General features: G+C 37.8%; 1 protein-coding gene across 1 annotated transcript; it reads left to right on the top strand.

Moving 5' to 3' along the window:
* Positions 1-5: 5 nt before the first annotated feature.
* rabl3 (RAB, member of RAS oncogene family-like 3) lies at positions 6-20284 on the top strand. Its single transcript, XM_060833102.1, has 8 exons — positions 6-209; positions 5365-5456; positions 8154-8283; positions 11204-11318; positions 12178-12328; positions 13378-13449; positions 16918-16956; positions 19775-20284. Exons 1-8 carry the CDS (start codon positions 164-166, stop codon positions 19841-19843), a joined length of 714 nt encoding a protein of 237 aa, XP_060689085.1. The 5' UTR covers positions 6-163; the 3' UTR covers positions 19844-20284.
* The last annotated feature ends 3392 nt before the right edge of the window (positions 20285-23676 follow it).

Raw genomic sequence — 23676 nt, 5'->3', positions numbered from 1 at the left:
GTTAGTCGGTGATTGGCTCCGGTTGGAGCTCCGTTGTCAGGTTCAGGTGGCGGCTGGCGAAAGCTGAACGATTACCCTCTGCTCCAGAGATACCCCAGCGAGTATTTATTTAAAGATTTTAACGGTAACCTGAGGGTTGGTCTGGGTTGAACGTGTTTGTGCGATGGCGTCCTTGGAGCGGGTGAAGGTGCTGGTGTTAGGGGATTCAGGTAAAGGTTTACACTCCATTAACTCTCTAACAGTGGCCTGGATCTGGACTCGACGTGGCACATCCTCAAACAAAGCAATAAACACGTTTAATGAAAACAAAAAGTGCTGGAGAAACTCCGATCTGGCAGCAACTGTGGAGAGAGAAACGTCTCCAGTGTGACTCAAAATGCTTTCCTTATTCTTTAATCAAAGATTCCTCGCTCCTGGGTGACAGGCCCTGAGCTGTTTCTGGCTTAGAGTGGTGCTGGAAGAGCACAGCTGTTCAGGCAGCATCCGAGGGGCAGTAAAATCAACGTTTCGGGCAAAAGCCCTTCATCAGGAATAAATGTCCAATCTGTCTCCCGCAGTTTTGCTTCCACCCCTCCCCCTCACTCCCAAAACAAGCAGATTTCCCTTGTCCTAACTTTCCACTTCCTACCACCCATCACTTCTGCATGAAAAGCATCATCCTCTGCTATATCCGTCACCTCTGATGAGATGCTTCTACCAAAAACATCTTTGTTTCCCCTCTTTTGTCAGCATTCACTCTGAACACTTCTTAACGACCCCTTTTGCATGTAATTGCAGATGTAACACTAATTCCTTTACCTCTTCCTTCCTCACTATCGAAGTCCTGAAACACACTTTGCCAGTGGAACAGTGATTTATTTGTACTTGCTTTGAACCTGTTTACTGTAATGACTTTTTACATTGCTGTCTCCTTTACAATTGTGAGACCAAGAATGGACCAGGTAACTTTTTAAAACGCCTCCATCTTTTCAACAAGAATGGTCCTACCATTCTGGTTGCTTGTTTTTCAATGCAGCACTGCCCCCTCAAGCTAAAATTTCTGTCCTAGTTTTGCTGCAGTGTTCTGGTAAGACCTAACACAAGTTGAAAGAATAGCACCATATTTTCCACTTGAGCACTTTGGAGCCTTCAGGACTCAACATTGAATGCAACAATTTCAGACCATGAACTTTACCTTCCGTTTTGATTTACCATTCCCAAGTCTGCTCTGGCATGGATTTGCTCTAAATAGATCTGACCTGTTTTCTGCTATTAACCTTGACCATCAATGCGTACTGTTCATCTATAAATCGTCTCTACCATTAGCACTCCCTTTGTCTTTTACCCTGGGGCACCTTTACTATTTATTCCACTGGCTCTTCCTTGCTCCTTTTTTCTGCAGCATACCACCTGACTCTTTTCCAGTTTCCTTCAATTCTGAAGCAATACATTGGACTCAAAATGTTAACTGTTTCTCTCTTCACACATGTTGGCAGACCAGCTAAGATTCTCCAATATTTTCTGTTTTATTATCTAATCTGTAATGTGAAAGCACTCTTAATAAAGTGTGGTGTTTCCAGTTATCAAGAAAGACTCTGTTATGTTATCAATATATCAGAACTGCTTGTTAAACCCTTCATACCGTTGCTGGAATATTAATATTGTGAATGATATCTCATTGCTGCAAATGTGTTGCTGGTCAAAGCACAGCAGGTTAGGCAGCATCTCAGGAATAGAGAATTCGACGTTTTGAGCATAAGCCCTTCATCAGGAATAAGGGCTTATGCTCGAAACGTCGAATTCTCTATTCCTGAGATGCTGCCTAACCTGCTGTGCTTTGACCAGCAACACATTTGCAGCTGTGATCTCCAGCATCTGCAGACCTCATTTTTAACTCAATGATATCTCATTTACAAGTCTTTCAAATATATCCTAGGAGCCGTGCTCTCTCACTTTGTTTTAGAAGTAGAATTGACTCTTCAATAAATACAATTTCATTTTTAAATGAATTTCTGATCTTCATGATCCACAAAGATTGACCATATTCTTTTCTGTGTTTGAGATCTTCTACATTAGGTTCAACTCTAATGACACTAGCTCTATAACCTGATCTATTTTGTGCAATTCTATGTCCGATATGGAAATATTTAAATCTAACGAATATACACATTAGGAGTAGGAGTAGGCCATACATCTTTCAAGTCAAGAAGGCACAGCAGGTTGGGTAGCATCCAAGGAGCAGGAAAATCAACACTTTGGGCAAAAGCCCTTCATCAGGAATGTTCATCTTTCGAGCATTCTCTGATTTACTTAAATTACATACTTGTACTGCACAGTCAGTTAAGAATGGTTGTACAATGTTTCAAATTGCTTAACTGGGTTACGCAATGGAAGCTGATTTTTATTTGTTTAATCTGGAACCAAAGAGAAAATAATTGCATTTATGTACCTCCTGACATCCCAAAACATTTACAACATATGGCATTCTGAACTGTGCTCAGTGCTGTACTGTAAGAGAAGCTGAGTTTAATTTGTTTACAATTGAATAATCTAATAGTAAGGATTTAAGAATTCTTGAACACCATGGAAGTTGATAAATCTTGAAGTATTCTGAAGCAACAGTAAAATCCAGTATCTCTTACCAGTGCAGTGTTCTATGGTGTTCAAATTCAGTACCTTTTCAACAAACTAAAATAACTAAACCCTGATATCAGTCTTGGCCAAATCCTGGCGCACACATCATGAATAGAAAATCAAAGATTCAAGTCCAACTTCAAAAACCTGAGTAGAAAACCTCAGACGAGATTGTGGTATTGATAGAACTTTAGACTTTCAATTGAAACCTTCACGCTTCTCTACTGCTATACATCAACATAGGAAAATCCACTGTTGAAGAAAGAATTAGGAGCTTTTCCTTGTGCTGTGGCCAAAACTTATTGCTCAATCAATATCATTCATTCATGTGTGCTCAGCCAGTAGGCAGGTGTATGGTTCAGTGTCTCCTAATTGTTCATTCTTGGTAGTTTTTGTAAGTGATTGTCTCTGCCTTCCACTCTGAGACAGTTCCCACCTCTACTTCAGCCAAAAACAAAATCAAAATTATGCTGTTGACACTGTCCAGAACAACATGCTATATCTGGTCCACTGAGATAACCAGTCGTCTTAAATGCCACCAAAAATGTTACTTAGTCATTATAATGTTTGAGAGCCCTTGCTTTGATGTAATTGAGGAGAAACATGAGCACAATAACTACATTCCAGTTTTAGAACAGTGAGATTTTGGGGCTAATGTAATCTGACATCCTTCCCTGATCTGGCCTACATGTGGCAACACAGTGATGGGCGGGAGATGCTGTGGGAATCCTCAAAAGCAAGACCAGACCCCTATGAAGTCTTATGGTATTAGGTCAAACATGGGAAAGAAACCTCCTGCCAATTAAACCTCTCCCTGCCAATCTAAGTCCTTCATGTGGGAGGCATAAGCATAGACTTCTGACGGAGGATTGCTGGACCTGAAACATTGACACGGCTTTCTCTCCACAGATGCTACCTGATGGTGTTGAGTTTTTCAAGCAATTTCTGTTATTGCTTCAGGTTTCCATCATCTACATTTTTTTTGTTTTAATATTTGCACTTTGCGTACCTGTCAACAAGAGTGATTCAGCAGCACCAATACAAAGTGATCTGATTAAATCCTAGAGGATATAACTGCAAAACTAGGTCTGCAGCTGGTGGTGAGGGAAAAGCTTACTTGATCTCATCTGCATTAAATTACCTGTCACAGATGTATTTTCCATGGCAGTCTTGGTATGAGCAACTAATACACAGTCCTAAAGGAGACAAAAGTCTTTTATGTTGACAATACCTTTTGTTTAATACTGGCTCGTTAAGTCGGATGGATTTTGAACAGATTTAGCAACACAAAACAGGGCAACCGATTGAGTTATCAACATTAGGGCAGTATTCAACTCCACAATCTGTGGCGGAGTGGCCTAGAATATTCCCCCCCCCCCAACCACCATTATTGTCAAGCTAAGAGGGGTCAATCCTTCTTCAATAAATAATGGAGGATGACGTGCAAGGAACAGCTTCAAGTATACCTCAAAGTGGGACTTCAACCCTGGTGAAGTTATAGAACTACTTATGTGCCAAACAGCGTAAGCAACATGCAATAACAGATCTGATCTAAGCTCTGCAGCCCTCCCACATCAAGCCTTAAATGTTAGTGAACAATTAAGCACCTAACGAGACGGGGTTTTGGACGGGGGAACTCCAGAAACATACCCATTCCATGACTGGTGGGGTACCAAGATCAACACTTGGACACGATCTGTGCACCATCCAAAACAATAATTTTGAATGTAATATTTCCAAATGTGATGAGACAGCTAGATGGAATGTGACAGGATACAAAGAGGTGCAAAATTAATTTCAACATTAAATGAGTGGGCAAACTATGTCCAATTGAATATAGTGCAGGAAAATGCGAAGTTATTCATTTTTGTGGGAAAAGCAGAAATGCAGAATATTTTTAACTGGCAAGAGATCGGAGAGTGCTGATGTCTGAAGGGACCAGGGTGTTCTTATTCTCAAGACGTTGAAAGTAAACATGCAGGTGAAGCAAACAATAAGGATTGTTGATTGCTTTTTCTAAAAGACGATAAAAGATACTTTTTCCTTATTCAAGGAATTTGGTGTCACTGGCTGGGTCAGCAATTATTGCCTGTCTCTTGTTGCCCTTGAGAAAGTGGTAGTGAATTGCCTTCTGAACTACTGCAGTCCTTGTGTATAGGTACCCCCATAATGCCACTGGGGAATAAATTCCAGGATTAGCGATATATTTCCACGTCAGGATGGTGAGTGGCATAGAGATGGTAATGGTGTTCCCATTGGTTTAGTTGGCTCGACATCTGGTTTGTGACACCAACAGCACAGGTTTAATTCCTATACTGGCTGAGGTCACCATGAAAATCTCATCTTCTCAACCTCCCCTGAAGCATGGTGTCACCAGGTTAAACTCACCACGACTCATCTATCTATAAAGAAGAGAGCAGCCTATGATCCATTAGGACAATGTTGACTTTATCTTTCCCTATCTATCTGCTGTTCTAGTCTTTCTAGATGGTTGTGGTCATAAACCTGGAATGTGCTGTCTAAGAATCCTTGGTTAATTACCCCTATTTTTAAGAAATAAAACTATTCATAATTGTTTTATTTGGAGATAGTGTCTGTTCTACACCTTTAACTGCATTTGTCAGTAAAAGTTTTCACTTGATTGAAGTGTGGGTGGAGTATTACCTAGCACTATTGTTAAACATAACTCTGACCACCGTAGATTGAACTATTTGACTTCTGATTTCAGTTTTAACTCTGTTAATTTTTCAGGAGTTGGAAAGTCATCTCTTGTCCATTTATTGTGCCACAACCAGGTGTTGGGAAATCCATCATGGACAGTTGGATGCTCAGTTGACGTGAGGGTACGTGTGAGAGAGGACAGAGTTTGCTCATAAATTTGAAAGTTGATTTTTTTTTCAAGTAAGTTATTGGTTCACAGGCTTAACTTTTTTTAAGAAAGAAAGCTGCCTTGATTCACGTGTCCTGGATGTAGCTGTGTATTCTCACTGACTGACTGACTGACTGATTGCATAAGACGAGGCAGTGGCCTAGTGGACTGTTAAACTAGAGACTCAGATAATGTTTAAATCCTGCCATGCCAGTTGGTAGAATTTGAATTTGAGTTTGTTTTAAAACATCTGGAATTAAAAGTGTAATGATAACCATGAATCCATTATCGGAAAAACCTATCTGGTTCACTAATGTCCTTTTTAAGGAAGGAAACTGCCATCCTTAGGTTGACTCACAACTGAGCGAAAGATGCTGCAGATTAGAGTGGTGCAGGAAAAAGCAGGTCAAGCAGCATTCGAGAAGCAGAAAAATCGACTTTTCTGTCAGGAGCCAGACCCCTGGGCAATAAATGCTGGCCTGACCAGAGATCCTCTCATCCCGTGAATGAAGAGAGAAAGAAAACATTTATAGTGGGAATATTCTTGGCTAAGGTTTCGTATGCCAACTTGGAGTAAAAGTGTGGATGAATGTTGGAAACATTCCCTAACATGACTAATTCTCAGTTTGCATTCAGAAATTAGATTATTTAGAAGGCAGTAAACGTAAGTGAAGGGTTTTGTTGCTGTCAAGGTCCAACAAATCTTACTCACATAAAACAGCTTACATTTAATTATCTAGAAAACAATGGAAGAAAAGCTAGACTTGAGATACAAAACTAGTTTAGAAAGATAAAGAAGCACATTCTTCTAAAAATAGTTGAAACAATGAAACGTGGCATACGCAGAATGTATGCATACCTGAATACTACAGAGAGAAATATCTTTTAAACTAATCTAGTAGTTAATGTTTGAGTAGCAGTTTGTTGAACTTGGAAGTATCTCAATACATAACACTTGGTGGTGGAGACTGTCAAAAGCTAGCATTCAGAAGGAATGACTTGGAGAGAAGGACTAAAAGAACAAAGAAAGAGAGCTGTTACAAATTCAAAGTTTTCTGTTTTGTTGTAATGTTTTGGGGCTGTCTTTAACTCAGGGTAAATTGGAGGAATGAAAGAGGCCATGTAACTTGTTCTGAACTCTGCTAACAAGAAGCCTGGTGGCTTATTTGTTAAAGATTAAATGGGGGACTAGGTTGTTTTACTAGGAAGAAGGTACAATGACCTGAGCTCCTCTACTGTTTTGCTGAAGGCAGATAGATTTTTGGTCTCCAAGATACATGGAAACATGGATATTATTTAGAATGTCAGGTGTCATAGGTGATTATACTTTAAATTATCTATTTAATTCTAACATCAAATAGAGTTGAGGTCCATAAGATAGTTACTTAGCATGTCTACTTCGACACAAGATCCATATGATTCACTTTCCCATGAAGATGGACTTCAGAGGATTAGATTAGATCCCCTACAGTATGGAAACAGGCCCTTCGGCCCAACAAGTCCACACCGACCCTCCGAAAAGTAACCCACCCAGACCCATTCCCCCACTCTATATTTGCCCCAACTAATGCACCTAACACAGTGGGCAATTTAGCATGGCCGATTCACCTTTGGATTGTGGGAGGAAACTGGAGCACCCAGAGGAAACCCACGCAGACATGGCGAGAATGTGCAAACTCCACACAGATAGTCTCCCAAGGCTTGAATCAAACCTGGTGCCTGGTGCTGTGAAGCAGCAGTGCTAACCATTGAGCCACATGCCGCCTCCTGAGAGGGGAAGAGTCCTTTGGAAACCATTGTAGGATTGGGTGGCAGATTCTCCCTAAGTATCACTGAACCTCTCAAAGATGGTCAGTCTGCAAAGATCCAAGAAAGGGAAAAGAGAGGCAGCATGTTGTTATTGTTCACCGCACAAAATGCAGAAGGAGCTCATGTTCAAATTGAGAAGACCACGATCATGACAGGTTAAAAAAAGTTGTAAGATTTGCTTAGTTTTGGCTAAAGGGAGGGATCTCCAGGGAAACCCATATTTTGAAAGTCAGTTGCAGAATTAGAAGTGAAGACAGACATTTTGTACGCTAATCTTTGATATATCAACAAAAATTTGTTGAAAGCCCATTTATACAATATTAACTTCACTTGCTTTATTTATCCTCTCTGTTATCTTCACAAGGATACTAATTTAGTCAGTCAGACATATCTTGTCCTTTGTGATGGAGCTCCTTCATAATTCCACCTGAACAAGCATGGATTAAACTTAATCCTGGATACTTTTAAAGTTTCCCTACCATCAATTGTTAATCTGGCCCATAATAGCCAAGTTTGTTCTTCTCCCCTATTTTGAATAAGTGTACGTAACATTTGCAATCCTCCAATCCTTTGCCAGCTCTGTATTTAAGGACAGATGTTTGTCAAATTTTTCAAAATCTGCTAAGATTTTTGTATAATTATTTTACTGTCATTTCTAAAGAATTATTTCCTCAGAATGGTGACCAATTTTCAAATGTTACTATACCTGGACTGTATCATGTTTTCATTGAATATTCATTAAAAAGTCTTTTGTGGTTATGAAGCTAGTTATATTAGCTGATTTTAGCGAATTCTTTTCAGATTTAGAAATTGGTGACTTTTATGGAGTATGTATACATTTTATTCTCTTTCTTTAACTCAGGTTCATGATTATAAAGAAGGCACTCCAGCTGAGAAAACCTATTACATTGAACTTTGGGATGTTGGTGGATCTGTGGGCAGTGCCAGCAGTATTAAAAGCACTAGAGCTGTGTTTTACAACTCTGTAAATGGTATGGAAGCAACTTTTGCTTTTTGTACTTTTGTCTGTAATTATGTGTAACCTCAATCCTCTATTAATCTGCATTATGTTACATAAACTGTTTGTCTTAAAATGATAGAATATTCACCAAAGAAACAATATTGTCCATCAAATCCTTGATGTTATCTTTAACTGAAAATGTTTAAATTAATATGTGGATTCTGCTGGACCAATTGTATTTTGGACCAAAAGTTTCCATCAATACCAGATGGAAACTCTAATTTGTTACATTTCAGTCCTATTGTACAAATCCTTTTGTGATGCAATTATTTTGTTATTTTGAAATTGGCTATAAATGGACCTTTACTATATATTTTGGAGTCAAATCTGTTTTAGATGTTGGTTCAAATTAGGATTGCATCCTTTTGTCCTGAAATACATTATGAACCATTTAATTATATCAATGTTTTGAAATATTTTCATCTAACTCCAACCTTGCCCTTTGTTATTGTTATGAAGTTGAAGGCATGTGCTGTACCTGTGAGAGAGTGAAAGCTGGCAAGCATCTGTCATGTGACTAACTAGCAGTCTCAGAGTATGCTGGATAATTGAAAGATGTAATATTTCGCTGTAACTTAGATACCTCAGTTGTTTTCACAGCAGTTCGAATTTAACCAATCAGTTAAATTATGCCCCAAGATACCACAACCCAGTTGAATTTGAGTTTTACTGTTTTGACAGCATCGAACAAATGAGACAATCTGATATTGGGGTATAACAACAGCAGGATTTTGGACAGTTAGCTAGAAAGAGCACCAATTGCCATTGAAAGACTGCTATTCACCACACTCTGTCAAAGGTACCTTTCTCATATGAAACATCTTTGCAACAGAAGATCGAAGACAACCCAGGGAGATTTATAAACAGAGGAAGATTGACACCAGAGACGACAGCCGCTGTCTGGTTTTGAAACCTGCTGTCCGGTTTTGAAAATTAAGTTGCTGTAAATTTTAATAGGGGTTTTATTGGATTAGGATCTTGTTATAGAGTGGGAGGTGGATAATAAACCTTAAAGAGAAAGGACACTTAGAGTTGTAAATACTTGTTAATTAATGTTCACTTTTAGAGTTAAAGAATAAATTGATATTTTTTGTTAAATAGTCATACTTTAACAGATTAAAAGGTGAGGTGTGTTTTTCTGTGTGTTTGGTTTAATTAGCAGAACGGTTTACTGCCGTGTTGTAAAATTATATATCAAAGATGACCTTTTTTTAAGAGATTTAAAGTGAAAGAATGACAGCTATTTCCCACAGTTTTTTTTTCTGATTAAGCCAACTGATTTAAGGCTTTCCTTAGGTTTCCAAAATGTTTTTGCATCTGTGTAACTTTTGATTTGCTGTTACTGTAATTAACCTCAACTTTCCCTGGGGGCAGCTTAGCAATTAAACAATGTGATGTCAAAAGAACAGAACAGCTTACACATGTTGTACAATGCACCATGTATTACCTTGTATGCTCTTGAAACAGTACATTTTCCAACAGTGTCAATTCCACAGGAATTCTAGTCACATTATTAATGTTCTCTCCAAATCTATTCACATTTGAATTTTTTTTTTGAAATTCAGTTTCACTGCATTCCTGTTATTCAATTGATGTTTTTTGACAAAAAAATGATTTGTTTGGAATGTGTAAATATTCCCTAATCGAGCATTAATTGTTGCACTGTACTCACCATGAGTATATATGATTATTACGTATATAAAGGGCTCTACGAAGTTTTGTAATAAAATTATGTAGAAAAGGTATTGAAAAACTTTGCACTGCCAACAAACAACTGGAACTAGGTGTTTTTGACACAACTTTAAAAACACTGACAACTTAGTGCAATTAATGACATTCTCATTTTTAAGGCAGCAAATTGAGAGCTTGAGCCCCTCGCCAGTATCAGGAAATACAACCTTGACTGACAATCACTGAGTACCTTGTTCTCAGAGCCACAGAATTTTTGCATTAGATATTAAGAACAAAGAACAATACAGTGCAGGAACCAGCTGTTCAGCCCTCCACGCCTGCGCTGACACGTTCCTTCCATAGTAAAACTGTCTTCACTTACAGAATCCATATCCATCAATTCCCTTCCTATTTGTGTATACGTCCAAGCTTCTGGAATGCTGCTATTGTCTGCTTCTCCCAGCATCTCTGGCAGCATGTCCTAGGCACTCACCATCCTTAAATCTTCAGTAACCTATTTAGTCAGCAATGTCAATGCAAAGATGTTTAATACTAGGTCAGACTGGCAACAGCTTTAAATGATTTGGAATTTGTTGTTCACCCCAGTTGGCATTGTGAAGGTCGTGATGAGGTTGCTTTTTATCTGGCGTACCTTCAATTCAGTGCTGTTAGGAAAGAAATTCCAGGTTTTTGGCCCAGTGACATTGAAGGAACCATGATATACAACCAAGTCATGATGATGTTTGGTTTGAAGCACTTACTTGTCATGGTATGCCCATGCATCTGCAGTAAAGGTTGTCAGTTTGTAAATGCTATCTAAAAAAAACTTGGCAGTTTGCTGAATTGATTCTTTATATGGTACACGCAGCTGCCAACTATTATTTAAAGAGGTAGATAAGGTGTCGAACAAGCAGGCTGCTATGTCCTTAGTGCTGTTGAGCTTGAGTATTGTTGGATCCCCACGCATATCCAGGCTGGTGAAGAGTACACCATCACAATCCTGATCTCTTCCTTATAGATGATAGACAGACTTTGGAATTGTTTTTTTGTATTTACTTTTCTGTTGCAATATTGGTGAGATCTACATGGGTTCATATAATAAAGTCCCATCCCTTGTATATTTAGTTCAACAACAGCATTGTAATTGGAAGATTGGGCCAGTCCAAGGTTTTGTCCTCCTTCTTATGATTTTGATGTTTTATCTTTTTTGGTTTTTGTAGGTGTAATATTAGTGCACGACTGTACAAACAAAAAGTCATCCCAGAATCTCTACAGATGGTCATTAGAAGCTTTAAATAAGGATTCCTCTCCTACTGGAGTTATAGTGACGAATGGGTAGGTTGCTATTTCTGTTATGATCTCTCTCTGTTCTTCAAGCAAAATCAGTAGATCTACTGAAATAATTCTTTTTGATGACTTTAAGAGTTTAAGTGTACTGTTGAATTAAACTACAGCTTAATAAGGAGTAAGCAGGAGTAATACCTAATAAATCCTAGGTTGATCTTGTTCTGCATATAGAAAATCATGATTACATTAGTTTTTTTCAGGTCAGTTGGATTTGGGGGAATCTGGAATCTGTTTGAGGGGAGAGGTTGGGAAGGTAGAATGGATTTGAGGATATGGAATCGGGGAAAAAGGGAAGCATGAGTAGGAGGAGGAAGAAACATGGAATGGAGAGAGGACAGTGCAGGGGTTAATAAGGGAATTACATCCCTTGCCTAGGAAATCCTGCAAAAGGATAAGGATTGCCAATGATAAGAAAATTCAGACAACTGAGCAAAAGATGACAGAAGTGAATTCTGATCAGTGGAGCTATGGAGGTTGAGGCATGGAAACTATTTATTATTGCAAATACTAATGAGTGGATGGAAGAGACAAGATTGGAAGGTGCTTTGTGTTGAAGGGGGACATAAAGTGAGTAACCATAACCAAGAGGAAACTACAGCCGGTGCAGAGTATTGGAAGAAGGGACTTGTCGTCAGCTGGCAAATTAATATAAGAAATGCAATAATTGGAAAGATAAAGTGCACTCAGTTATATATGAAAGTAAAGTTGAACCAGTGTGGGATGTGGGAAAAGCTGAATGTAATCCTTTCCCAGATTTTACTCAGCATCAAATTAGTTTTTTTTAATTTTGTAGTTTCAAGTTTACATGAGTTTATAAAAGTCAAAATTCAACCTTTTGTTTTCAAAGGGACTATGATCGTGAACAGTTTGCAGATAATCAGATTCCATTATTGGTCATTGGTACTAAGTTGGACCAAATTCATGAAACTAAGAGGAATGAAGTTTTGACAAGGACTGCATTCTTGGCAGAAGATTTCAATGCTGAAGAAATTAATCTGGTGTGTCCTTTTTATGCTTTTGATTCAGATTCTTATAGGAGTAAAGATAAAAATGTATTCCATGATTCTATGTTTAACAAAATCATGTAATTATGATATAGTAACGGATGGACTAGATTAAATTGGATTGCTGACATTGTGTCCAAGAAAGCTGTAAATTGTTGTTAGGTCTTCAGTTAAGAAATTGGAATGAGAGTGCTCTGATACGGTGTAAAGATTAGAGTTGCGTTTGGTTTCATAATAATGGCTTTCGTTACAGTAAATAATTTCAAATCTAAAATTTATAACACTAATAAAATAAAAATGCATTTCAAGGAAGTGTCATAGGGTCATACAGCACAGAAACATACAGTTTGATCCAACTGGTTCATGCCAAACATAATCCCAAACTAAACTAGTCCCACCTGCCTGCTCCTGGCCATCTATATATTTCCCAGCATTGTGTTTTGTATTAGATACCCTGCTTGATTTTGTTTACCCTTCCTCTGACTGAGGCCAACTTTACAGACCTTGCTGTTGTCCCAGTTGAAATCAGCTAACTGTAGACCTATATCATTCAAGAAAACTCAGTATCACATGCTGGATTGCATCAGGACATTGTGGTTGTGAGCAATTTCATATAGAAATGTGTTTTTGCATCTGTTGAATTAATATACTATGATCAAAATAGTTTTTTTAAAAAGAAGTGACAAAGAACTATAGCTACTCTCTAAGTGCTCCTGAAAAAAAATAGTGTTATTGATGTGAGAAGTGAGAATATAATGTAAACTAACTTGCATAAAGTTGGATAATTAATTGCTGGCAGAATCAGTGGAGACAAAAAAACAGAGTTAATGTTTCGGGTCTGTTAACCTTGCATGAGAAGCTTGATTAAAGGTCGCTGACTTGAAACATTATGGTTTCTCTCTCCACAGATGTTGCTAAGCCTGTCATGTTTTACTTTGTTTTGTTTTTACTTTAAATTTCTAGCATCCAAAGTATTTGGTTTTACTTAAATTATTACTGTTGGACTGCTGTCTTATTCATGTATTTCCTACTATTTGTTTTAGGATTGTACCAATCCACGGTATTTGGCTGCAGGTTCTTCTAATGCTGTGAAACTGAGCCGATTTTTTGATAAAGTAGGTTTCTTTCCCAGTTCTTGCTGGAACTAATTTTATAATTCCTATTTAATGCATCAATGCTTGTTGAGCCGTTGTTATTTGCTGGACATTCCAATGAAATCATTCATATTCTTTAGGAAGTCTCAGCCCTAAGAACCACATTTTCTTCCTTCATGATGTAGGTGCTTCTGTCAGGGTAAACCTTTCTTAGCCATCCCTAGTTGCTCTTGAGAAGATGGTCACAAATTGCCTTGAACTACTGCAGACCATTTGTTGTAGGCAGTCACGGTGCTATGATGGTGGGGTTTCCAGAACTGATTCAGTGATATGGACGAATAAAGATATATTTCCAAGTCAAGATGGTGAGTGGCTTGGAAGGGCACTTGCTGTGATGGTGTTCCCATCATTACCACTTCTAGATGGTAGTGGTTGTAAGTTTGGAAAGTGCTGTCAGAAGACTCTTTGTGAATTTCTGCAGTGCATCTTGCAGTTAGCACATACCACTAGTACTAAATGTCAATGTCAATGATGGAGACAGTAAATGTTGTGAATGTGGTACCTGTCAAGCAGGCTGTTTTGACCTGGATGGTGTCAAATTCTTGAGTATTGTTGAAGCTGCACACATCAGATAACTGCAGAGTATTCCATCACACTCCTGACTTGTGCTTTGTAAATGATGAACAGGCTTTAGAAATTTATGAGGTGAGTTACTTGTAAGATTGAAATAACCTAATGGGAGCTTCCCACATTGTGCAAACTATAATTGATAAGGTTCTAATTTATGGATGTGGAGCCACTGACCACAACCAAAGTCTAGCATAACTGCTAGCCATAGGTGCCAGGTGAGTCTGAAGTTAAACGAGAAAAATTTGCAAATGAAGTCTAGTACATAGCTCATATACTGACAGTGAAAGATCTTCACTCAAATTCCAAAACAGTGAGAGCTCTAGTAATAATGCTGCAACCAACAGATGTAATAGCACTGCAATAGTTTGTCTTAATCAGCTATTTACCAATATTCTTACCTAACTTGTCATCTGAGTGTGAACCATCATGCAAACTCACTGCCAGTAGTGTTAGGACATAGAAGTTGTTTTCACTAATATCAAACAATTAAAGGTGACTGTGCCAGTCTTGAAATTCTATAATCTAAATGAAGAAGTCATCCTGCAATGTTGCACCAGTGAGACAGGAGTCGAATTGTCCCAAAGCAGCAACAACTGGTTGCATTTGCTTAGAGGATGTTAACACAAACGGAATGATACTACGCTGTGATCAAGAGTGTCATTCTCTTTTGTTTGTGAACATTTTCATGAAAACCTGTTTGGGAGACAGAATGAGTTAAGCCCAACCATAAGCTATTTCAAATCATTTTTCTCATGTTACTACTGCCTGCAAAGTATCTGCAAAGAATACTACTCCTATTTCAGAAATATCATCTCGATGTTACATATAAGCAAAGGAAACAGTTGTACATTGCTGTGTTAATAAGATATGTTGCCAAGAGCAGCACTCAGTATGGAAAAAGCAAAGGATGCAGCCACACATTGTGAACTATCCATTCGCCAAGTACGACTAGATATAATGATGAAATGGTGATCATCAAGGGCACTCCTGTGGTGATAGGAATATCATTGGGCATAAACCGATAACTGATAACTCAAAACTGTGTATAAAGGAATCCTAAGGAGTTGAAAGAAGACGTTATAAAGTGCATCCATGCAAGCCACCAAGGAATTGAGTCAAGAAATGTACACTATTAGCCAAACATAAGCAATTAAATCCAGCACTACATCAGCCAGTGAACTGTCTACACTCAGTACCGAGCTAAATATAGTATAGAGCAGTTGATGTCATAGGACATCTCAGACAAATGATAGATGAAGCTGGGAGTCGATTTGTTTACTCTTACAGAGACTGATTATCTATGATCTTTATACAGCTGTTCTGACAACTGGGAGGTGGGCCACTTGACTTTAACAACCATTGGTAAGATTATAGAATACCTGAAAGCATCTTTAGCTGTTGCAACATTCCTAACATTGTGATGAACAACAGGAGACCTCAGTTCACAAATGAAGAATTCAGCAACTTCATAATGGGTTGGGAAATTCATCAGGATATTTCATCGCCACACCATCCCAAGTCATTTGGAAAGGCAGTAATGAAACCACCAAATGAATCAAAGAAATTGAGCAAATCCAGCACAAATGTATACAAGGCAATCCTCAAGTTGAAAAACATAACTACTGAAAGCATGTAAAATAATTCAGTATAAAGATTATTGTCACATAGCATCTCAATTGCTCTTTCAATAGCATTAAATCTACTGGGACCAGAATGAGTAACAAATGTGAGTGACAAAATCAAGGTGAAACAGCAAAAAGCCACATTTCATTTTAACAAAATCATGATCAGATTTGAGCATAAGGGAGCCAGTTTTCAAACCTTCAATACTCTCAACAAGAGTAAGCTCCAGTGGCAGTTTGGGCCAGTGTAGAGTATTGCCGCCACAGTTGTACTTGATGGAAGTGAATGACCAGGTATACTAGAAACTGCAGATGCATATGCAAAACCTGAGCAGCTGTACCTTGAATGCAGGTGATCATTCAGGAACATATATTTGTCCTTGAGGTCCATATAACCCCATCAACAGGAAATGCAACAACAGGCCCAATGGCAATAACATTCTGAAAGCTTTTTTGTTGTATGAGAACACTGCTTTGCTGGTAACTTGGGTAACTATAAATGCAAATGATGATACATCCAAATGGTTTGTTATATGAAAAGGGTGGTGTTTGGATAGATGAGTATATTATACCAATGTACCTCCTGCCTTACAGTAGCCATGCGATCATGTATGACTGGGAACATCTATCTTGCAGCCCGTTGCAATAAATACATAGAATAGGCAATGTGTCATTGGATTAACCATGCAGCAATTTCATTTAATTTTAGGTTTTCAGCTCGTGAAACAAATGATTTGATTAGGTTAAGATGGAAGCAAAATATTTTTCAAAAGTAAAAGTTTGATTTTTAATAGCTGTATGAAATTCCTTTCATTACATTTATGGAAATCGCTCCATCCAAATGCCCCATTTTGTATTAATATTATGGATGTTAATGATTATGATAAGTGATCTGTTATTATTCCTGTCTCTGAATTTCACTGCTGCAATGATGTAATGTTAAAATGAATATGCAAATTTGTAGGATTTGTTACAATTTGTAATTGCATCAAATCATTTGCGGTGTTCGATGCACTGTAATGAAAAATGTTTCTTTCTGGGAGAAACAGTATCATGAGGATAAGTGTCTATATAAGTAATGAATAATTTAATCACACACTGCAAACAATTTTCTAAAGCTGTCACGTGATGCTGCATCTCTTTTTCTCAAGTGATTGAAGTACATTATTACCTCCATTTCATATTTCCATTTATCAGTGTCATGTGTAATTTTAATTGCTGTGTTTCATATTTTCAGGTAATAGAAAGGAGATATTTTTCACGTGACGGTAACCAGGTTTGTACACCTTTTAAGGTTTATACTGTATTCTCTGCCAAGCCAGACTCTACCTGCTTTGTTTTCTCCCCAGTATAGTGGTTCAGCCAAATAAGTAATTCTAGCAAATAAAATACAGGAATTTGAAAAATAATCAGTACCAACCCCAGGATCAAACTAATCTGCTCAGCATAGTCTTTTAGAGCAAGCTTCAGCAGTGTACCTCAGTTTCTGAATAGCATCCAGTGGTAGGTCACGTTTATGCTTTGGCATGCCCAGTCACGTATTTACCTACGTGCTAGAATATTGTTGATTCAGTGCATGATTCAGATTTTGAGCATATAATCTACACTTACATTTCAGTGCTTAATGAAGGTTGCACTCTTAAAGTAACTTCTGTCAGTTAAGGTATGAATCCAAGTCTACCTGTTCAAGTGCATGAAAAGACCCTGTGCCACTTTTCAAATAAAATCTATGTTTTAGGTATACTAGCTATCATCCATTTTATTCAAGTAATTGGTCACTCTTCTCATTTGCCATTTGCAGAATCTTACATGCAGATTGGCAGCTGGTTTTAAATACACCGTAGTACTTGTCAAGTAATTTACTTGTGAAGCACTTTTGAAACTCCTGATGAGGATAAGGTGCTATACAAATGCAAGTTCTGTCTATGTTTCCTGATACTTTATCAGCTCTTCTGTTATTTACTTGATTAAAGTCAGTAAATAGTTTTGCCTGTGCCCAGCAGTAACTTGGGGAATCCTGCAATTACAGGTGATTGTCAGTCCATCTGGCTGGATATGAATGCAAGTCTGAAAAACAAAGAGCCAGAAAGCAATACTATGCAAAGGAATTTTGAAAGCTAAAAGAAAATAATTTATTTTAGGTTTTTCTTTGTTTTAAACTCAACAATAGAGCACCATTCTTTCCCAGTCGTTCTTACCTTCATCCCCTCCCCCATCTCTCTCCCTACTTCCTACCAATATGAAATTGTTTGTTAGATGAAAATTCCTGAAACTTAAATTGGAACATTATAGAACTATAGTACAGTACTGCTAGTGCGGCACTCACAGGTTAGATGCAAAGCAGACAGTCCTATGCCAGCTGTGCCCCAGCAATATTCCTAAACTCCTGTATCAGAGTATTCTTTCTTGCAACAGTTTATGATTTTTCTGCTTTGTATAATAAGCTTACCTTAATATAACTAAGTTTTGCTGTAATCATGAGCAGTGTTGAAAAGTGTGGCGCTGGAAAAGCACAACAGGTCAGACAGCATCCGAGGAGCAGGAGAATCAGCATTTCGGGCACAAGCCCTTGATCAAGAATGAAGGGCTTATGCCTGAAATGTCAATTCTCCTGCTCCTCAGATGCTGCCTGACCTGCTGTGCCTTTCCCGCACCACACTTTTTGACTCTGACTCTCCAGCATCTGCAGTCCTCACTTTCCTCTATAATTATGAGCAGCTCAGCAATGCTTTTGTTGATAATTAACTTGATAAGAGTGGTAATCACAAATGTTTAATCAACAGCTCAGGAAAGCTACAATTTCTTCAGTAAATTAGCCCTCCAACCTTCTCAGCAACTAAACCAATATATTACTTATGTATGTGATTGATTTGATCATAATCAAACAATTATTAACTTTCAACAATGGTGATTTGGTTTTTTTTGTCCTATTTTTATGGCGTTTTCTGCATCTTGGCCCTTTTAATTCAGCAAAACGTTACTTACTTTATTACATAAGATTTTGCTTCTATCTGGACAGGCAAATAATGTGTTTTTTTTATATATATACTGTCCTTGGGTAATCAGCAAAATTCCCAGTAAAGGAAGCCAGAGCTGAGGGATTCTGCATAGAAACCACTGGCAAGGTTCATTGAACTTAATTGAAAGCTTCCTCATGATTTGAGGAATTTGGCTTGAATTTAATTAGATTGATCACTCCTGTGAACCAGCATATACTTTCACATGTCCAATAGCTTGCTGAATGTATCAAGATGCAAGTATTTATCAGGAAACCCTTGACATGTTGCTCTGTCTTACTGAATGCTGTACTGACTGCAGAAAATATGAAGTACTTTATCAGATCAAAGGTTAAACTATGAAGGAAAGTGTGTTGAATATTAATCATGGGTATAATTACTCTAATTACTGTGTTTTTCTTTTTGACATTTGTGCCCAGGAAATTTGCCTGTTTGCTGCCATAGTACTGTAGTGACAATCTTCCTTAGGAGCAGGAGACTTCTGTTTGATGCCCTTGCCTATATCTCTCAATCATAATCATTTAAACAAAGATGGGCATTAGGGGAGATTGTCGTATATAAATTGATGCTACATTCTCTGCATCAGTTACTTCATGTAAAGTGCATCAAGATGTCCTGAGGTCATGAAAGGCAGTGTTTAAATGCAGTGATTTTCTTCCCACTCATGCTTCCTACACCTTCCCTCAGTGGAAAAGCAGACAATACTCAAAAATCAGCCTTTTTTTGTGTTTCACTTCCCATTCTGCTGGTGTTCCTGGTTTATCATGAAAATGTCTTGACTTATCAGACAAGTTCAGCTCATTCTTGCACTGGTGTGGTTCACACTCGAACAGTGCCAGTGCCTCACCAGAGCTGAATTATTCAACCTAAAGTTACTTAAAAAGAAAATCTTTCTTTGCCAATAGATAAGATTGCATGAAACAGAAGCCTCTGAACCACTGAATGTTTGTTTCTTCTTGGTCATGTCAGAGGAAATTCAGTTTTAATAATTAAAATTGGCAACTGAATTCAAAGTGGACAGAAACCAGGAGAGTACTGCAATTGTAATTTGTTTTTTAAAAAATGTATTTTTTTCAGATTCCTGGTTTTGCAGACAGAAAGCGATTTGGAACAGCAGGCACATTGAAGACTCTTCATTACGATTGAGCAGAATTGTCAGTAATTTGCAAGTGTAACAGCAAATGCCTTCTGATCAGCTCCTAACATCTCTCACTGATTGTACAGTTAAATATTTGGGAGAGAGAATTTTCTTTAAGGAACGGTTTACTACTTTTGCTTTTTATAAAAGACAATGAAAATTAGGTAAAATGAGGATAGTTGAAACATAAATATGCTTTCATACATTTGTTGGCACAGAAATCAGGTCTTGCTGAAAGAAGGCATTTTTGAAGCTTTTTGTCATTGCCCTGGGACAGCAATGCATTGACCAGAATCAAACTGCCTGATATAAATATAAACAAGGTTTGATAGTTAACTGTCAATCATCATCTAATGCATGCATCTCCATGGCACAACCTCTACCAATCAATTGGTAGTTTCTGCTAATTCAGTATAATGTATTATCCCCTCTTTCTCTCTCCCCCCCCCCCCCCCCCCCCCCATACATTGGTGATCTTGTGAATATTCTGATGAGTGCAGGATGAAAAGCATTGACAATTGTTATGTTTTTTAGCAAAATTTGCATTATTTGAATTCTTCATTACATTGCTAAAATGGTGCATGTTTCAAGTATCCCCTTCAATCTGTAAGTTACACTTGTTCTTGAAATATTGTATGTTTTGATATGGTGAAAACACTTTAACAATCAAATGAACAGCAGTATGAAATTATATGCAGTATAAAGGTCGTATTCAAATTAGTCAAGTTAAATTGAGCTCTGGAAGCTTTTATGAAGTTACACAAAGTTAACTGTTCCGATCCTTTTCACGTATAGCTACCTTCAGTTAAATTTGCAAAAATTAATGCGGCTCTGGAAGTATCTGCCTGAACGTGTTTCTGTATTTATCCAGAATTGTCTTGAGACCTCTTCAGTCATAATTCCCAGGGACCAGTGACACTCAAAATACATGTTCCTCAGGTGTTTGTAGGCTGAAAAAGGGGTAAACATTTATTAGAGATCTCTAATAAGCAACCAAAGCTTTTTAGAGTGGTGGATTCAATATTATTTGAAGCATGCTGTATGTAAACATGTGCACAAATATAGTTTTAAATCTTGCCTTGGGCAATAGACAATCACTTAATCAGCTAACTACCTTCTTAGACACAGAGCACAGCATCATCTGGAGTAATTGCTCTTCCTGAGTAACAATGTCTTCAATATTATGTTTACAAATTGTCAGTGATTAAATGGCCTGTAGGTTAGTATCTTTAGCCATTATTTAGCATTTTGAAAATTTCAAAAACAAAGGAAAAACCATTGAATTTCTTTGAACTTTGTAATTGTCTATTTTCAGCTGCTTTTCCCAATTACAGTACCTTCATCATTGCCTAAAGGTATTTGGAGGATGCATATTATCCCAATCCCCATCAGAACTGAATTGTTAGTATGGTACTGTTGAAGCATCTTTTCCATGCTTGTCATTATTTCTTTCTCAAAACTACCTTCGACTGATTTTAACTATCTATTCTTGTGACTAAAACTGGTGGAGAAATATATTGACAATAGAATTGTTATACCACACAAGGACTCCACCTGGCCTGTTGTGTCTATGCAGGTTCTCCTTTACTTTGTGATATTAGACACTGGACAATTAAAGTTATTCAAACTCCAAAACATCTTGTAGTGGCTGCTTAAGTATAGAAGTAATATTTGGATGCCTATGTTTTGAAGTTCGTACCAACAATTCAAAGTTTAAGAGATCCTGTGTTTCTGTCGTAATTAGAGAAAGTGATGGCGCAGTTCTTTTTTTGTTGACTATGTATGGTTTCTAAAGTTTTCCCTTTCTCTTATAAAACCAGGCATAAATATATATCGTAATTTTGTTTATAATACCTCTAGAAATCTCTTTGAATGCACACAGTGTGGAATTGAGATTTATTCTATTTATAAAGCTGGAGTATGATTTTTGAGTTATGGTTTATAGAAAAGAAAATTAAAACTTGATGCCTGTTTTCTAACAGCACATTGTCAGAAAATTATTTATTAACTATTGTTTGGTAATGCACATTCTGGAGTTCTATAATTAAACTTTTTGAAAAGCTAAGTTGCTAACTTGAAATTTATATGGTTTTAAATCCGCAAAATATACTAATTTGAAACAAATCAGATTCATTTCTCCAACAAATAGCTAGAGTGTTTGTGTGTATTTATACACTGGGGGATGAATCATTTTCCATTTCAGCTACCCAGTTATTAGTATCAAACATTCCTAGGTCAGCCAGCAGGACAAAGAAACTGCCATACAGCTTTGAATATTCTTTAGGAATGATCAGATATTAATATGGTGCTCCCCATGTTTCTCCTTCATGCCCTCGGCTTTACTTGTGACTAGACGGGAAAGTGAATTTTAATCATGTCTACGTTAACAGTTGAGAGAGCATTGCCAACAGAAGCATGAAATGACTGCTTTGTTCTTACAGCATTATATTTTTGTTGAACCTGGTATTCTCAGAGGAATGAGTCCAAAGCAGCTGCAAAACACCAGTTCGTTGGTATCAGAACAAACATTAAAATTAAACTTACTAAACTCAACTATGAACTAGATAAGTCATTTGTATTTTTATTATTTCTAATATACTAGATGCAAACCAGTATTGATAAATTGATTAGCCACTTTTCTGAAATCGGATTTGACAGAAAGTGATAAACAATGAATGAAGACTACTGGAAGCTGATTTGGGCCGTACTAATTTGGTCTGAGTTGAGTATGGTGCTGGAAAAGCACAGCAGGTCAGACAACATCCGAGGAGCATGAGAATCGAGCATAAGCTCTTAATCATTTCTGATGAATGGCTTATGCCCGAAACGTCAATTCTCCTGCTCCTTGGATGCTGCCTGACCAGCTGTGCTTCTCCAGCACCATACCCGACTCTCTGATCTCCAGCATCTGCAGTCCTCACTTTCTCCTAATTTAGTCTGAACCAATCTTAGAAGATTTGCATGCAACAAAAGCAGCTAGTTCTCAAAGCAGTGTACAAACAGATCATAGTTAAATCTAGAGACACTAATAATATGAGAACTTCAAAATCACCTAAAGGATGAAGGTGCCTAGATCTCATTTGGGGTAGATCTGCAAGGAAGTCCAGCGCTAAGGGATAGGAAAGTGGAATTAAGCCACAGTCAGATCAGCCATAATCTTATTGAATGGTCAACCAGACTAAATGGGCTGAATGAAGTCTTCCTGCTCCGATTTCTTAATAAAAATCCTGATTTAAATAAGAGAGCTATTTCAATCACTGGCAAGAAAATAAACCAAAAAAAGCTATTTAAAAGCCTGAAAGCAATTTTATATCTAAGAATGATCTTGAAATAAACATCTTCAACCATGTCCTGAAACAGACTCACCAGCTCAGCACTGTCCCCATGACCTGTCCTACCTGCCTATCTTCTTTTCCACCTATCTACTCCACCCATCCCCCGACCTATCACCTTCATCCCCTCCGCCATTCACCTATTGTACTCTATGCTACTTTCTCCCCACCCCCACCCTCCTCTCATTTATCTCTCCACCCATCAGGCACTCTGCCTGTATTCCTGATTAAGGGCTTTTGCCTGAAACGTTGATTTTACTGCTCCTCGAATGCTGCCTGAACTGCTGTGCTTTTCCAGAACCACTCTAATCTAGCCCCTTGAAATAAACTTAACAAAATGAAAAATTCTTACCTGTGTCTCTTCCAGTCATGACAACAATGTACATGGAGACCATTGTTTAAGCCCCTCTTGCTGACATGTTAAATATCCACTCCCATCTGTGACCCTACTTTTTCACATTTCCCCCTATCTGCTTCTGCTGTCTGAGCCCACCTCCTTAAGAAACACC

Source organism: Hemiscyllium ocellatum, chromosome 12 (assembly GCF_020745735.1).
Source record: "Hemiscyllium ocellatum isolate sHemOce1 chromosome 12, sHemOce1.pat.X.cur, whole genome shotgun sequence".
NCBI lineage: Eukaryota > Metazoa > Chordata > Chondrichthyes > Orectolobiformes > Hemiscylliidae > Hemiscyllium > Hemiscyllium ocellatum.
The sequence above is the reverse complement of the archived record's forward strand: the minus strand, read 5'-3'. Positions and strand labels throughout refer to the sequence as shown.